This window comes from Acomys russatus, chromosome 24, assembly GCF_903995435.1.
Source record: "Acomys russatus chromosome 24, mAcoRus1.1, whole genome shotgun sequence".
Taxonomy (NCBI): Eukaryota; Metazoa; Chordata; class Mammalia; order Rodentia; family Muridae; genus Acomys; species Acomys russatus.
The window spans coordinates 9,896,810-9,913,838 of NC_067160.1; the positions used below are offsets into that span (position 1 = coordinate 9,896,810).

A 17,029-nucleotide genomic window follows, 5' to 3' on the forward strand; every position below is an offset into this window, starting at 1 on the left:
TCCTTTTAGAAGCAGAAATGATGATAATGTTTTGTGCTATGACTTCATTTTTTTTTTTTCTTTTTCTGCAGACCGTCCTGGACCACCAGTAGGACCTGTCACTTTTGATGAGGTGACCAAAGAACACATGGTTATTTCTTGGAAGCCACCTCTAGACGACGGAGGAAGTGAAATTACCAATTATATTATTGAGAAGAAGGAGCTGGGTAAAGACATTTGGTTGCCTGTGACATCTGCCAGTGCTAAAACAACGTGCAAGGTCCCGAAGCTGCTTGAAGGAAAAGACTACATCTTCCGGATTCATGCTGAGAATCTGTATGGAATAAGCGACCCTCTGGTGTCTGATTCAATGAAAGCCAAAGATCGTTTCAGTATGTAATATGGTGGTGGGGGGGGGGGGGCATCACCCAATGCTTGACGAAGGTAATGGAAAAGTTCAAACTTTTAACACATCTGGCTGGCATCTGTTACAGGAGTTCCTGATGCACCTGAGCAGCCAGTTGTCACAGAGGTCACCAAAGACTCTGCACTGGTAACCTGGAACAAGCCAAATGACGGCGGAAAGCCCATCACGAACTACATCCTGGAAAAGAGGGAAACAATGTCTAAACGATGGGCTAGAGTTACCAGAGAGCCTATCCATCCATACACTAAGTTTAGGGTTCCTGACCTTCTAGAAGGATGCCAGTATGAATTCCGGGTTTCTGCAGAAAATGAAATTGGTATTGGAGACCCAAGCCCACCATCCAAACCAGTCTTTGCTAGAGATCCCATTGGTACCGTATTAAAACATTCATTCAGTTTTCATACTTTCCAACTGTTCTCTGCTGTATTTTAATTTCTTTAACTAATTTTTCTTTTTATTATGCAGCTAAACCAAGCCCACCTATTAATCCTGAAGCAATAGACACAACATGTAATTCAGTGGATCTAACCTGGCAGCCACCACGTCACGATGGTGGGAGCAAGATACTGGGATATATTGTGGAGCACCAGAAAGTAGGAGATGAAGACTGGAGACGAGCCAATCACACTCCTGAGTCATGCCCTGACACTAAATATAAAGTCACTGGTCTCCGGGATGGGCAGAGCTATAAGTTCCGGGTGCTGGCAGTCAACGAGGCTGGTGAATCAGACCCAGCTCATGTTCCTGAACCAGTTCTAGTAAAGGACCGACTTGGTAAGGGAGATGCTGAAATCTGCAGTTGTGGGAAAAAACCCAGTTGTCTGTTGTATATGCAGTATTATTATTATGGTATGTACTAGTGAATTGGACCTGAAGGAATTTTCTTTATTCTTAGAACCTCCTGAGCTGATCCTTGATGCCAACATGGCGAGAGAACAGCACATTAAGGTTGGTGACACACTAAGACTTAGTGCCATCATCAAAGGGGTGCCGTTCCCAAAAGTAACCTGGAAAAAAGGCGACAGGGAGGCTCCAACAAAAGCACAAATCGATGTTACACCAGTTGGAAGCAAGCTTGAGATTCGTAATGCTGCCCATGAAGATGGTGGAGTTTATTCCCTAACTGTGGAGAATCCTGCTGGCTCAAAAACTGTCTCAGTGAAAGTATTGGTCTTAGGTATGCATGTTAATATTTGTACCATTAAAAGACCTCAACTACATATTTTTCTTGTCACTCATTTGTTATTTCATACTTTTCAGATAAACCTGGGCCACCTAGAGATCTGGAAGTCAGTGAAATTAGGAAAGACTCTTGTTACCTTACTTGGAAGGAACCACTGGATGATGGTGGGTCTGTTATAACCAATTATGTGGTTGAGAGGAAAGACGTTGCCACTGCCCAGTGGTCCCCTCTTTCAACCACATCAAAGAAGAAGAGCCATATGGCTAAACATCTGAATGAAGGAAATCAGTACCTTTTCCGAGTAGCCGCTGAGAACCAATATGGACGTGGTCCTTTTGTTGAAACACCTAAGCCCATCAAGGCTCTGGATCCTCTCCGTGAGTTACTGCCTCTGACTACAGAATTATTGTTTGACTAGATTTGGGATTATCACTCATTCATCATAACTTTTCTTTCAAAGATCCCCCAGGGCCACCCAAGGACCTACACCATGTAGATGTTGACAAGACTGAAGTCTCTCTTGTCTGGAATAAACCAGATCGTGATGGTGGCTCTCCCATCACGGGATACTTAGTGGAATACCAAGAAGAAGGTGCCCAGGACTGGACTAAGTTCAAGACTGTAAAGAATTTAGAGTGTGTTGTTACGGGCTTACAACAAGGAAAGACCTACAGGTTCCGTGTGAAAGCTGAAAATATCGTAGGTCTTGGGCTCCCTGATACAACCATCCCAATAGAATGTCAAGAGAAACTAGGTGAGTTTTGGATTGGCATTTTTATGTTGCTTCTTCTTTAAGTTATTCATATTGTCAAAATCCAAATCTAATGGCCTCATTGTTTTATTTCCAGTGCCTCCATCTGTGGAATTAGATGTAAAATTAATTGAAGGGCTCGTGGTTAAGGCTGGTACCACAGTAAGATTCCCTGCCATCATAAGAGGTGTACCTGTTCCTACTGCAAAGTGGGCAACTGATGGGACTGAGATTCAAACAGATGACCACTACACGGTTGAGACTGACAGCTTCTCATCCGTGCTGACCATTAAGAATTGCTTAAGGAAGGATACTGGGGAATATCAACTCACTGTTTCTAATGCAGCTGGTACCAAAACAGTAGCGGTCCATCTTACTGTTCTTGATGTACCTGGCCCACCAACAGGACCTATTAACATTCTGGATGTCACTCCTGAATACATGACTATCTCATGGCAACCACCCAAGGATGATGGAGGGAGCCCGGTAATAAATTACATTGTTGAGAAACAAGATACAAGGAAAGGCACGTGGGGCGTCGTCTCTTCAGGAAGCAGTAAGCTGAAGCTGAAGGTCCCACATCTCCAAAAAGGCTGTGAATATGTTTTCAGAGTCAAAGCAGAGAACAAAATGGGTGTCGGTCCTCCCCTTGACTCCATACCTACTGTTGCTAAGCACAAGTTCAATCCTCCATCTCCTCCTGGTAAACCAGTGGTAACTGACATTACTGAGAATGCTGCAACGGTGTCCTGGACCCTGCCAAAATCTGATGGTGGCAGTCCCATAACTGGCTATTATGTAGAACGCCGAGAAATAACTGGCAAATGGGTGAGGGTCAACAAAACGCCTATCGCTGACCTGAAGTTCAGGGTGACTGGACTCTATGAGGGAAACACGTATGAGTTTAGAGTTTTTGCTGAAAACCTTGCTGGGTTAAGCAATCCATCCCCAAGTTCTGACCCAATAAAAGCTTGCCGACCCATCAAGCCACCAGGGCCACCTATAAATCCTAAACTGAAAGACAAGAGCAGAGAGTCAGCTGACTTGGTGTGGACAAAACCCCTGAGTGATGGTGGTAGCCCCATTCTCGGATATGTGGTAGAGTATCAGAAGCCTGGCACAGCCCAGTGGGACAGAGTCAACAAGGATGAACTCATCAGGCAGTGTGCCTTCAGGGTACCTGGACTGATCGAAGGAAATGAGTACAGATTCCGCATAAGAGCAGCTAATATTGTGGGTGAGGGAGAGCCAAGAGAACTCGCAGAATCTGTAATTGCAAAAGACATCCTTCACCCCCCAGAAGTAGAACTTGACGTTACATGCCGCGATGTCATTACCGTCAGGGTGGGTCAAACTATACGCATTCTTGCTCGAGTCAAAGGCAGACCTGAGCCAGACATAACTTGGTCTAAGGAGGGCAAAGTATTGGTCAAAGACAAGCGGGTTGACCTAGTTCGTGATCTACCTCGTGTTGAGTTACAAATCAAAGAAGCTGTCAGAGCTGACCATGGCAAGTATATCATCTCTGCTAAGAACAGCAGTGGACATGCCCAAGGGTCAGCCATTGTTAATGTCCTTGACAGACCTGGGCCTTGCCAGAATCTGAGGGTTAGCAATGTTACCAAGGAAAACTGCACAGTTTCTTGGGAAAACCCACTAGATAATGGCGGCTCAGAAATTACAAATTTCATAGTAGAATATCGTAAGCCAAATCAGAAAGGCTGGTCAATCGTTGCCTCAGATGTCACCAAGAGATTGATCAAGGCCAACCTGTTAGCCAACAATGAATACTATTTCCGTGTTTGTGCAGAGAATAAAGTAGGTGTTGGGCCAACCATTGAAACGAAAACTCCAATTCTGGCCATCAACCCTATTGACAGGCCAGGTGAGCCTGAAAACCTTCATATTGCAGATAAAGGAAAGACATTTGTCTATCTAAAGTGGCGACGCCCTGATTATGACGGTGGCAGCCCCAATCTATCGTACCATGTTGAGAGGAGGCTGAAGGGCTCTGCTGACTGGGAGAGAGTACACAAAGGAAGCATTAAGGAAACCCACTACATGGTTGACAAGTGTGTTGAGAACCAGATTTATGAGTTCAGAGTACAAACCAAGAACGAGGGTGGAGAGAGTGACTGGGTGAGGACAGAGGAAGTTGTTGTGAAGGAAGACTTACAGAAGCCAGTACTTGATCTAAAATTAAGTGGGGTTCTAACCGTCAAAGCAGGGGACACCATTAGACTCGAGGCAGGCGTGAGAGGCAAACCGTTCCCAGAAGTTGCCTGGACCAAAGACAAAGATGCTACAGATTTAACAAAATCACCAAGGGTCAAGATTGATACCAGTGCTGAGTCATCGAAGTTCTCTCTCACCAAAGCGAAGCGAAGTGACGGGGGTAAATATGTAGTCACAGCAACTAACGCAGCAGGCAGCTTTGTGGCGTATGCTACTGTCATTGTCTTAGATAAGCCTGGTCCTGTACGAAACCTAAAAATCACTGACGTGTCCAGTGATAGGTGTACTATCCGCTGGGACCCGCCAGAAGATGATGGTGGCTGTGAAATCCAAAATTATATTCTAGAAAAATGCGAGAGCAAGAGAATGGTATGGTCTACCTATTCCGCTAATGTCTTGACACCCAGCGCCACGGTGACTCGTCTCATAGAAGGAAATGAATATATATTCAGAGTCCGTGCAGAGAACAAAATAGGCACAGGACCTCCTACAGAAAGTAAACCAGTTATAGCAAAAACAAAGTATGACAAACCGGGTCGCCCTGATCCTCCAGAAGTCACTAAAGTAAGCAAAGAAGAAATGACTGTGGTCTGGAATGCCCCTGAGTATGATGGTGGCAAGTCTATCACGGGATACTATCTGGAGAGAAAAGAAAAGCATGCAGTCCGCTGGGTCCCTGTTAACAAGAGTGCCATCCCTGAGAGACGCCTGAAAGTGCAGAATCTCCTCCCAGGGCACGAGTACCAGTTCCGTGTCAAGGCAGAAAATGAAGTTGGCATCGGAGAACCAAGCTTACCATCAAGACCAGTGGTGGCAAAAGATCCTATAGGTAAGATGCTCCCACTTTTCCTGATAGTAAACAAACTCCTAAAGTTATGTGTAGAAATAGCTGACAAAATTTTGCTCCATAATTTTAAACAGCATTTTAGCTAACTCCAAATAGACCTTTTATCTTATCACCAAAAAAATACACACACGCACGCACGCACGCACATGTACACTCATACACATGCACACACACACACTGCTTTGTTCTAATTTTTAAAAAGAAAAACATAGAAGTCTTGGGAGTTGAGAGAATAGAATGACCTTGTTTAGACTGAAAGTTAACTATAAAATTATACATTAAAATATCATGAGGCTGGGTAGATGGCTTGGTGCGTAAAGTACCTGCCACATAAGCCTGAGGCCTGAGATCAGATGGACAGCACCCGTGTATAAAGCCAGGTATGGCAGCACATATCTATAACCTCGTTGCTGAGAAGAAGGCATAGATGGGCAGATCTCTGGAGTCCACTGGCCAGCCAGTCTAGCCAGTCAATGAGCAATAGTTTCAATGAAAGACCCTCTATCAAACAATAAGGTGGAGAACCATAGAGAAGGATACTCAGGGTTGACCTCTGGCCTAGACATGCAGAAACTCACGTGTACGCACTCCCAGACATGAGCCCATACATACAGTAAACACAGAGAAAATAATAGGATCACTAGTGGTAACTAATTTCATGTACACTTATTTTTACATCATTTATTTTCAGAACCACCTGGCCCACCAACCAATTTCAAAGTAGTTGATACAACCAAACATTCCATTACTCTCGCATGGGGAAAACCAGTCTACGATGGCGGTGCACCAATAATTGGGTATGTTGTGGAAATGAGACCCAAAATAGCAGACGCATCACCCGATGAGGGCTGGAAGAGGTGCAATGCTGCAGCTCAACTTGTCCGCATGGAATTCACAGTCACCAGTTTGGATGAAAACCAGGAGTACGAGTTCAGGGTGTGTGCCCAAAATCAAGTTGGCATCGGGCGCCCTGCAGAACTAAAGGAAGCCATCAAACCTAAGGAAATCCTAGGTGAGGCCTTGCTATAGTGGTGGATACTCATCCACATTTATCCTCATGGGGCTTCCTCCTGTCAGAAGAGTTGGCTAATGCCTTTGATGTCATTTGCAGAGCCTCCAGAGATTGACTTGGATGCCAGCATGAGAAAACTGGTCATCGTGAGAGCAGGCTGCCCTATTCGACTATTTGCAATAGTGAGAGGACGACCCGCCCCCAAAGTCACATGGCGCAAAGTGGGTATTGATAATGTGGTCAGAAAAGGACAAGTCGATCTAGTTGACACCATGGCCTTCCTTGTCATCCCCAATTCCACCCGTGATGACTCAGGAAAATACTCATTGACCCTTGTGAACCCAGCAGGAGAAAAGGCTGTTTTTGTGAATGTCAAAGTACTAGGTGCGTTATCTTTTTTCCGCTCCAAAATCAAATGAGTTAATAGGAATGCTGATGAGACATGTATTCTGAGCCTGTGGATCTTTACAGATACTCCTGGACCTGTGTCTGACTTGAAAGTTTCAGATGTCACTAAAACATCATGCCATGTGTCCTGGGCCCCTCCAGAAAATGATGGTGGGAGCCAAGTGACACATTACATTGTGGAGAAACGTGAGGCCGAAAGAAAAACATGGTCAACAGTTACCCCTGAAGTGAAGAAAACAAGCTTCAATGTAACCAACCTTGTCCCTGGAAATGAGTATTTCTTCCGAGTCACCGCTGTCAATGAATATGGCCCTGGTGTCCCAACAGACGTCCCCAAGCCTGTGCTTGCATCAGACCCTCTCAGTAAGCAATCTGCCTTCTTCTGCCTTTGAACTCCAGTCCTCTAGTCTAACAAGGCCATGAGATCAACACGACTGCAATCCACTGGCAGGGACTTGATTTGTGAAGCCCTAATAGTGCAGTAAATATCTAACTCTCTCAGGCAAGACTTGTGTTAGTTGCTTCACCTTACACTTCTTTTTTCAACATGTAACGTTCATTACCTAGCCCATATTATTGGAGCAAAGATCATGCTGAAACTCTTACGTCCACATCAGCAAAGGGGACCATAAAGTTACCTAATTTTCTAAATTATGTTTTCCTTCTAGGTGAGCCAGATCCCCCAAGAAAACTTGAAGTGACAGAAATGACGAAGAACAGTGCAACGCTGGCCTGGTTACCTCCGTTGCGTGACGGGGGTGCTAAAATCGATGGCTATATCATTAGTTACAGAGAAGAAGACCAGCCTGCAGATCGCTGGACAGAGTACTCGGTGGTCAAAGACCTCAGCCTTATTGTCACTGGCCTAAAGGAAGGAAAGAAATACAAATTCCGAGTTGCAGCTAGGAACGCTGTTGGAGTCAGCTTGCCAAGAGAAGCCGAAGGCGTCTATGAAGCCAAAGAACAGCTCTGTAAGTTGTTTCTTTCTGCTTTCTGTGTGTGGATGCACAGCCTGTGTGAATGTCTGCTCCTCCTCGCTGGCCTTCTGAATGGTTTCTAAAATATGTTTGTCTTTGTAAACACAGAATAGAAAACTGTGCCTATCCTTAAATATGCTGATATTTTCTATTACATTTGAGAATTTTTTGAAAATATTGGTTATAAATTCAACCATTAATTTGAAACCCCTAGTGGACTACGACCCACCATCTGAAAAACGTAGAAGAATTTCCCATCTAAGGAATGAATGGGCTTTGTCTTTGCTTTCAGTGCCCCCGAAGATCCTCATGCCCGAGCAAATTACTATTAAAGCCGGGAAGAAACTCCGAGTTGAAGCGCATGTGTACGGAAAGCCTAACCCCATCTGTAAATGGAAGAAAGGAGATGATGACGTTGTCACATCTAGCCACCTGGCCATCCATAAAGCAGACAGTTCTTCAGTTCTGATCATAAAGGATGTCACTAGGAAAGACAGTGGTTACTACAGCCTCACCGCGGAGAATAGCTCTGGAACAGACACACAGAAAATCAAAGTTACAGTCATGGGTAGGTTACACATAAGACAAGTGGCCATTAAAATATGGAGATCAGAAACATTGAGGGTTTTTTTTTCCCTATTAAATCTCTGTTCTTACATTTCTTTCCTCTTGGTTCATGCAGATGCTCCTGGGCCCCCTCAGCCTCCATTTGACATCACTGATATAGATGCTGATGCCTGCTCTCTGTCCTGGCACATCCCTCTGGAGGATGGAGGCAGTAACATCACCAATTACGTAGTAGAGAAATGTGATGTAAGCCGTGGGGACTGGGTCACAGCTCTAGCCTCAGTCACCAAGACGTCCTGCAGGGTTGGAAAGCTGATCCCTGGCCAGGAGTATATCTTCCGGGTCCGTGCTGAAAACAGATTTGGCATTTCAGAACCTCTCATATCTCCAAAGATGCTTGCCAAGTTTCCATTTGGTAAGAGTTATGTTGTATGTGTGAGAGCATATATATATATAAACATATATTATACATGTATGTTCTTGGAAGCTCTTAGTTTAAAGCAGAAACTGACATTTCCCCGTGGTTATCTCTAGGTGTTCCAAGTGAGCCAAAGAATGCACGCGTCACTAAAGTCAACAAAGACTGCATATTTGTCGCATGGGACAGGCCAGACAGTGATGGAGGAAGCCCTATCACTGGCTACCTGATTGAACGCAAAGAAAGAAACAGTTTGCTCTGGGTGAAAGCTAATGACACTGTTGTCCGGTCAACTGAATATCCTTGTGCTGGCCTTGTAGAAGGTCTAGAATATTCATTCAGAATCTATGCCCTAAACAAAGCTGGATCCAGCCCACCCAGCAAGCCAACCGAATACGTAACTGCAAGGATGCCAGTAGGTGAGTAATTGTCCTTTGGGATTAGAGAGACACATTTACATCTTGCTTCTGAAAGTTAGCACTTCCACCCTAGAACAAGCCCTAACTTTTATGATGAAAATGCACTACCTATGTCTTTCCTGTACATGCATAGCAAGCACTCCAAAGTAGATGCTGGATGCATGGTTGACATGAGATGATTGTTATCCTGTTGAACATCATGGCGGTGATGCTGTGAGGAGTTTAAACTCAACACTGAAGATGCTTCTTTTGGCTTTAGATCCCCCAGGGAAACCTGAAGTTGTTGATGTCACCAAGAACACCGCATCCCTTATCTGGGCCCGTCCAAAACATGATGGAGGCAGCAAAATTATTGGCTACTTTGTAGAAGCTTGCAAACTCCCTGGTGATAAGTGGGTTCGGTGCAACACCACACCTCACCAAATTCCCCAAGAAGAATACACAGCTACTGGGTTAGAAGAGAATGCTCAGTATCAATTTAGAGCCATTGCCAAGACCGCTGTGAACATCAGCCAGCCTTCGGAGCCTTCCGACCCAGTGACCATTCTGGCAGAAAATGGTAAGATCCTACTGCACATTGTAACACCCACAGTGTCCATCATGGTCATGTCTCCTGACCAAAAAAAAAAAAAAAAAAAACCAACTAAAAACTAAACCTATATCTGTGGGAAGGTTGAAAAAAAAAAAAGGCAAATGATAGGGAGTTTATTGTGTAAACTAAGTCTGCGCCACATTTACACAGCACACACAAAAATTATGCTTATGAAGAATCTTAATAAGCAAAACAAGAAAGCAGTTTATAAAACTGAAGCCTGAAAGATTTTATTCATATATATTTACAGAGAGATGGCAAAGAAATAACAAATTGAGAATACTGAAAAGCTAGTCTTGGGATTATAGGAATTTACTTTTTTCTATTTGCAGTATTGCCAAATGTTTATATTAAACTTACTTAACTTTTATGGTGAATATGTAGCTGAGGAAGAAGTGGCTGAGGGAAGGGAGATAAGAAGAAAACTGTCAAAGTTCTGATCTGACAGGAAGAATCAATTTTGGTGACCTACTGGCATGAAAGGTGCTATCGTTTATAATGTATTCTAGATCTCAAGGTTACTAAAAGAGCAGACTTTAGGTGTTTTTCTCACACCCATAAAAAAATGCTGACTGAATAGGGGGGGTTACTGTTGCATGACTTTGCTTAATTGAATCATTGCACAATGCATACTCATGCCAAAATATTGAACCCATAAATGTATATAATAACTATTAAATAAAAATAAAGTTGTAGGACTAGGGGTGTAGCTCAATGGTACAGCACTTGCCTAGCATGTATGAAGATCTGAGTTTAACGCCAAGTATTAAAAATTCATAATTAAGGGGCTGGAGAGATGGCTCAGCGGTTAAGAGCACTGACTGCTCTTCCAGAAGTCCTGAGTTCAGTTCCCAGCAACCACATGGTGGCTCACAACCATCTGTAATGTGATATGGTGCCCTCTTCTGGCCTGCAGGAGTACATGCAGGCAAAGCACTAAATACATAATAATAAATACATAAATCTTTAAGCCGGGCGTGGTGGCGCACACCTTTAATCCCAGCACTCGGGAGGCAGGGGCAGGCGGATCACTGTGAGTTTGAGGCCAGCCTGGTCTACAAAGTGAGTCCAGGACAGCCTAGGCTAACACAGAGACCCTGTCTCGAAAAATCAAAAAAAAAAAAAAAGAAAGAAAAGAAAAAAAATTCATAATTAATAACAAGATAAACTCTCACTCATGAAACAAATGAGAATTTATTACTATTATTGGTAATAACTGTACAATATGGTTTTACATACATTAATACCTTCACTCGTCTTTCTTTCCAGTTCCTCCCAGGATAGAACTCAGTGTTGACATGAAGTCTTTGCTCACTGTGAAAGCTGGGACAAATGTCTGCTTGGATGCTACTGTCTTTGGTAAACCGATGCCAACAGTTTCTTGGAAGAAAGAGAGCACACCAATAAAACCAGCCGAAGGCATAAAGATGACAATGAAGCGGAACTTGTGTACCTTGGAGCTATTCAGTGTAAACCGGAAGGACTCTGGAGACTATACCATCACTGCCGAAAATCCCAGTGGTTCCAAATCAGCCACCATTAAGCTTAAAGTTCTAGGTAATCCGAAGCATTCCATTGCAGTCCGACGCTTCACTTAGCCTGAAGGGCTGTAAGTCAGTTCACAGGATGTGCATGGCAATGAACTCCTATAATCCCAGTATCTTGGAGGAAGTAGGAGGAGCAGGAGTTCAAGGCCATGTTTCTCTCCTCAGAGAGTTCTAAACCAGCCTGGTCTACATGACTCCCTGTCTCAAGCACAGCAACAATAAAAAAGTATTTCTAAGAATAGAAGTAATAGTATTACAGAGCAGTGCTTTTAATCTCTAGTGATCATACATTCCTGCTACCTGGGACTCTGAAGAGTGAGGTGACTTGAGTCACATAAGGGTTAATGACGATCTAAAGAGTGTAGCCCACGCTCTAGGCCTCTTCTCGATATCCATTCATCCTTTTGTTCATATTTCTTCTCCATTCTTTCAGATAAGCCAGGCCCCCCAGCATCCGTCAAAATCAACAAGATGTATGCAGACCGTGCGATGCTCTCTTGGGAACCTCCTCTCGAGGACGGAGGCTCAGAAATCACCAACTACATCATCGACAAGCGTGAGACAAGCAGGCCCAACTGGGCTCAGGTCTCCGCTACTGTGCCCATCACCAGCTGCACTGTGGAGAAACTTATAGAGGGCCATGAATATCAGTTCCGTATCTGTGCCGAAAACAAATACGGAGTGGGCGACCCCATCCTCACTGAGCCAGCAATTGCTAAAAACCCATATGGTAAGAACATGGTCCAGCAGTTTACCCTTTACTTTTTAAATACTATCTTCTTGCTTAGGAAATCAACTTGTCATTCCATCTCCACAGACCCACCTGGACGCTGTGACCCTCCTGTCATTAGCAACATCACTAAAGATCACATGACGGTCAGCTGGAAAGCCCCAGCTGATGATGGTGGCTCCCCTATCACGGGATACTTGGTTGAAAAGCGGGAAACTCAGGCAGTTAACTGGACTAAAGTCAACAGGAAACCCGTTATAGAAAGAACGCTAAAGGCAACAGGTCTCCAGGAAGGCACTGAGTATGAATTTCGAGTGACTGCCATAAATAAAGCTGGACCTGGCAAACCCAGTGATGCATCCAAAGCCGCGTATGCTCAGGACCCACTGTGTAAGTGTCCTTGAGGAGGGTCCCATGCCCCGTACTCAACATTAAACAGTCAGAAAGGAAGTTGTCGCTAATCCTCTCTGTTGTCCCTCACTCTCAGATCCTCCTGGGCCACCAGCTTTCCCTAAAGTCTACGATACCACCCGCAGTTCTGTGAGTCTGTCGTGGGGCAAGCCAGCCTATGATGGTGGTAGCCCCATCATTGGTTATCTTGTGGAAGTAAAGCGAGCCGATTCCGACCACTGGGTGAGGTGCAATTTACCAGAGAAGCTACAGAAAACCCGCTTTGAGGTGACTGGCCTGATGGAAAATACGGAGTACCAGTTCCGCGTGTATGCCGTTAATAAGATTGGCTACAGTGACCCGAGTGACGTGCCGGATAAACACTGTCCCAAGGACATCCTAAGTAAGTACTTCCAAGAGAAATAAACAAGATTTTTCATCCACCATATCCTAAGAGAGTTCTAATCAGCTCTTAGCACACATGTCTACACGTTCCAGCAGTACAGGTGGTATGTCATGGGTTGTTTTGTTTTGTTTTGTTTTTGAGCAGGCCAAATGAAATGAAGGTGATAGGTGGCTTTCAAAGGAACATGTAATTTTATTCTGGAATAAATTGTTTTTGTTTTTTGTTTTTAAGTTCTGACCTTCTGTTTGCTATTTACTCATCCAACAAAGCCTTCCAGAAGTATGTGCCTGGAAGGCCCTCTTATTTCTTCATTTCATCTCTATGACACCTTCTCAACTTAAAAAAAAATCCTTAGCAGAATAATTTACCTATTATATACCTTTCTTCTTACAATGAAATAACAAAGGGAGCAGAGCATACCCAGGATGCCTTCACTGAATGTAAGAATGAAAACTCAAGGCTGGAGGAAGCAGTCGTTCAACCTTGATGAGTCTTGGAGGTGCAGGGCTCATGTGAAGAGCTCCTCTAAGGGATGCTTGGTTATGTCGAAAGTGCACTGAAAAAATGGATATACCTTGGTGGCTAGAGAGCTAGCTAGCTCATGGTTAAGAGAGTGTACCTCTCGTCTAGAGGACCTAAGTGTGGGTGCCAGCACCCACTTCAGTGACTTACAACTACCTGTAACTTCACCCCCAGGAGAGCCAATGTCCATTCCTGGCTTCCATGGACTCTGCACTCACATATGCAAACCTACACAGAAGCACATATTTAAAAATAAAACATTTTTAAAGAAAAATGTAAGATCAACAGAGTATTGAATTATTAAGGATTTTTTTTTAAACACTAAGAAATCAGTTTTACAAAGGAAATGCATTTTAGAAATGATAAGGGCAGTCTTTAGAAATACGTGATGCTTAAATTTTTACAACTTTAACTTTCTTCATCCCCCTCCCCAAAATTAAATAGTTCCACCTGAGGGAGAGCTTGATGCTGAATTGAGGAAAACACTTATTTTACGCGCTGGAGTTACAATGAGACTGTACGTGCCAGTAAAAGGACGCCCACCTCCAAAGATCACTTGGTCTAAACCAAATGTCAATCTAAGAGAAAGGATTGGACTAGACATAAAGTCAACTGACTTTGACACTTTCCTGCGCTGTGAAAATGTAAACAAATATGATGCAGGAAAATACATCTTAACCTTGGAGAACAGCTGTGGGAAAAAGGAGTACACTATTGTGGTGAAAGTGCTCGGTAAGTCTACTGAAGGAAAGATTCGTGTGTGTGTGTGTGTGTGTGTGTGTGTGTGTGTGTGTGTGTGTGTGTGTGTGTGTGTTTGAAATTGTAGTTTGCATATTTTTTAACATGCTCATGATCATTTCTTATTTACCCTCTCCTTGTTATTCAGACACTCCTGGACCACCTGTCAATGTGACTGTTAAGGAAATCTCCAAGGACTCTGCATATATTACCTGGGATCCGCCTATTATCGACGGCGGAAGCCCCATCATAAACTATGTGGTGGAGAAACGGGATGCAGAGAGGAAGTCCTGGTCAACAGTCACAACCGAGTGCTCGAAAACAAGCTTCAGAGTCTCTAACTTGGAGGAGGGGAAATCCTATTACTTCAGGGTGTTTGCTGAAAATGAGTACGGCATCGGCGATCCAGGTGAAACGCGTGACGCCGTCAAAGCTTCAGGTAAGCCACGTCCTGTGACCCGTCATGTTGAACTACAGCGCACCTTGGTTATCTGGGGCTTAGACTCGTCATTTCTCCTCTTTTAGAAACCCCTGGACCTGTTGTCGACCTGAAAGTGCTGGCTGTAACTAAGTCATCTTGTACCATTGGCTGGAAAAAGCCCCGCAGCGATGGCGGAAGTAGAATTACTGGCTATGTGGTGGATTTCCTGACAGAAGAAAATAAGTGGCAGCGGGTTATGAAATCTTTGAGCCTGCAGTACTCCACAAAAGATCTGAAGGAAGGAAAAGAATACACCTTCAGAGTGAGCGCCGAAAATGAAAACGGAGAAGGGACCCCGAGTGAAATCGTTGTCGTGGCAAAGGACGATGTTGGTAAGCTTCTCCCTTGCATTCGCTCTTTCTCCTGTCATCAGAAGTGTGTTGTGGAGCCCTAACACACTGGCTGTCCAAACATATACACTCTAATACTATAGTGATCTGAGGTAATTGTCCAGTCTGAATAATTTCAATATCAATAATTTGTCTCGACTTTTTTTTATATATATATATATAGTGGCTCCTGATCTTGACTTAAAGGATCTACCTGATTTGTGCTACTTGGCTAAAGAAAATAGCAACTTCCGTCTTAAGATCCCCATAAAGGGCAAGCCAGCACCGTCAGTGTCTTGGAAGAAGGGGGAAGATCCTCTAGCCACTGACACAAGAGTCAGCGTCGAGTCAACTGCAGTTAATACAACCCTTGTGGTGTATGATTGCCAAAAATCTGATGCTGGAAAATACACAATCACACTCAAGAACGTTGCCGGCACCAAGGAAGGGACTCTCTCTATAAAGGTTGTTGGCAAGCCTGGTATTCCCACTGGACCAATCAAATTTGATGAGGTCACAGCAGAAGCCATGACGTTGAAGTGGGGTCCTCCAAAGGATGATGGAGGCTCTGAAATCACCAACTACGTGTTAGAGAAGAGAGACTCTGTGAATAACAAGTGGGTGACGTGCGCCTCAGCTGTCCAGAAAACCACCTTCAGAGTGACCAGACTTCATGAGGGCGTAGAGTACACCTTCAGGGTCAGTGCTGAAAATAAATACGGTGTAGGAGAAGGCCTGAAGTCAGAGCCAATGGTTGCTAAGCATCCATTTGGTAAGTGTATTGAAGTAAAAATAAATAAATAAATAAAGTGAAATATAGCTTGGTGGTTCCTTTTTTAAATCTTACGTCCTTTCCTCTGCCTTTCCCTAGATGTGCCTGATGCTCCCCCACCTCCAAACATTGTGGATGTCAGACATGATTCTGTATCTCTAACATGGACTGACCCCAAAAAGACTGGTGGCTCACCAATTACAGGTATTTAATTTACTCTTGTCCTTTGACTTTCATATTGATGTTCCTTACAAATATTTGGTTTATAAAACTATCTGCCTTGCCAGTAATGCATTTTTCTTTTTGTATAAACAATTATTGTTTAATTTTATTGAGAAGCCCCTTATGTAACAGTTCATAAAGAAATTAATTTTTAGAGCTAATGTTTTTTTTCAAAAGGTACACACACACACACACACACACACACACACACACATGTTGTAAGAGAGAAAGTGGCACCATGCCTAGAAAATAAATGTGTAGATAACAAAGAAAAGTTATCTTTTCATTATATCTGCAAATAAATAATGGATATATACATACATACATACATTTTTTTAAACCAGTCTGTATAATCTATATCTGAATTGACATGTTCATGGTCACTTGTAGGGTATCATATCGAATTCAAGGAAAGAAACAGCCTTCTATGGAAGAGAGCTAACAAGACTCCTATAAGGATGAAAGATTTCAAAGTGACAGGATTAACTGAAGGTCTTGAATATGAGTTCCGAGTTATGGCCATCAATCTAGCAGGAGTGGGCAAGCCAAGCCTGCCATCAGAGCCAGTTGTGGCACTTGACCCAATTGGTAAGTCATTAATAATGAAAAGCCTAGGATATTGTGCTACATGAAGCAAGCATTGGCAGTTTGTTTGATGGATTTTCTTTTCTGCTTTAGATCCTCCTGGAAAACCTGAGGTTATCAGTGTCACAAGGAATTCGGTGACTCTCATCTGGACAGAACCCAAATATGACGGTGGCCATAAACTAACAGGGTACATAGTGGAGAAACGAGATCTACCCTCTAAGTCTTGGATGAAAGCCAACCATGTTAACGTTCCAGACTGTGCCTTCACTGTAACGGACCTTGTTGAAGGTGGAAAATATGAATTCAGAATCAGAGCAAAGAACACAGCAGGTGCTATCAGCGCTCCATCAGAAAGCACAGGAACCATCATTTGCAAGGATGAATACGGTATGTGAAGCCTGCACGTCTCCCAAATTAAAAGGCAGAAAATTAAGCCTCCATTGTTTTTGTCTTTCTGATGAGCTTATGTATTTTTTTTTTCACTTGCAG

At 43.6% G+C, this 17,029-nt stretch overlaps 1 protein-coding gene across 1 annotated transcript in view; it reads left to right on the forward strand.

Moving 5' to 3' along the window:
* The window catches only part of Ttn (titin), a 275,595-nt gene that overhangs the window by 207,448 nt on the left and 51,118 nt on the right, over positions 1 to 17,029 (forward strand). Inside the window, 26 exon segments of the mRNA XM_051166126.1 lie at positions 72 to 371; positions 474 to 776; positions 872 to 1,180; positions 1,302 to 1,583; positions 1,667 to 1,966; positions 2,050 to 2,343; positions 2,438 to 5,404; positions 6,114 to 6,434; positions 6,534 to 6,818; positions 6,906 to 7,205; positions 7,511 to 7,813; positions 8,112 to 8,387; positions 8,502 to 8,801; positions 8,921 to 9,223; positions 9,483 to 9,782; positions 11,085 to 11,372; positions 11,796 to 12,092; positions 12,180 to 12,482; positions 12,580 to 12,885; positions 13,855 to 14,142; positions 14,297 to 14,587; positions 14,674 to 14,961; positions 15,143 to 15,730; positions 15,830 to 15,934; positions 16,343 to 16,540; positions 16,631 to 16,927. Coding sequence (XP_051022083.1) covers positions 72 to 371; positions 474 to 776; positions 872 to 1,180; positions 1,302 to 1,583; positions 1,667 to 1,966; positions 2,050 to 2,343; positions 2,438 to 5,404; positions 6,114 to 6,434; positions 6,534 to 6,818; positions 6,906 to 7,205; positions 7,511 to 7,813; positions 8,112 to 8,387; positions 8,502 to 8,801; positions 8,921 to 9,223; positions 9,483 to 9,782; positions 11,085 to 11,372; positions 11,796 to 12,092; positions 12,180 to 12,482; positions 12,580 to 12,885; positions 13,855 to 14,142; positions 14,297 to 14,587; positions 14,674 to 14,961; positions 15,143 to 15,730; positions 15,830 to 15,934; positions 16,343 to 16,540; positions 16,631 to 16,927 — 10,392 coding nt within the window.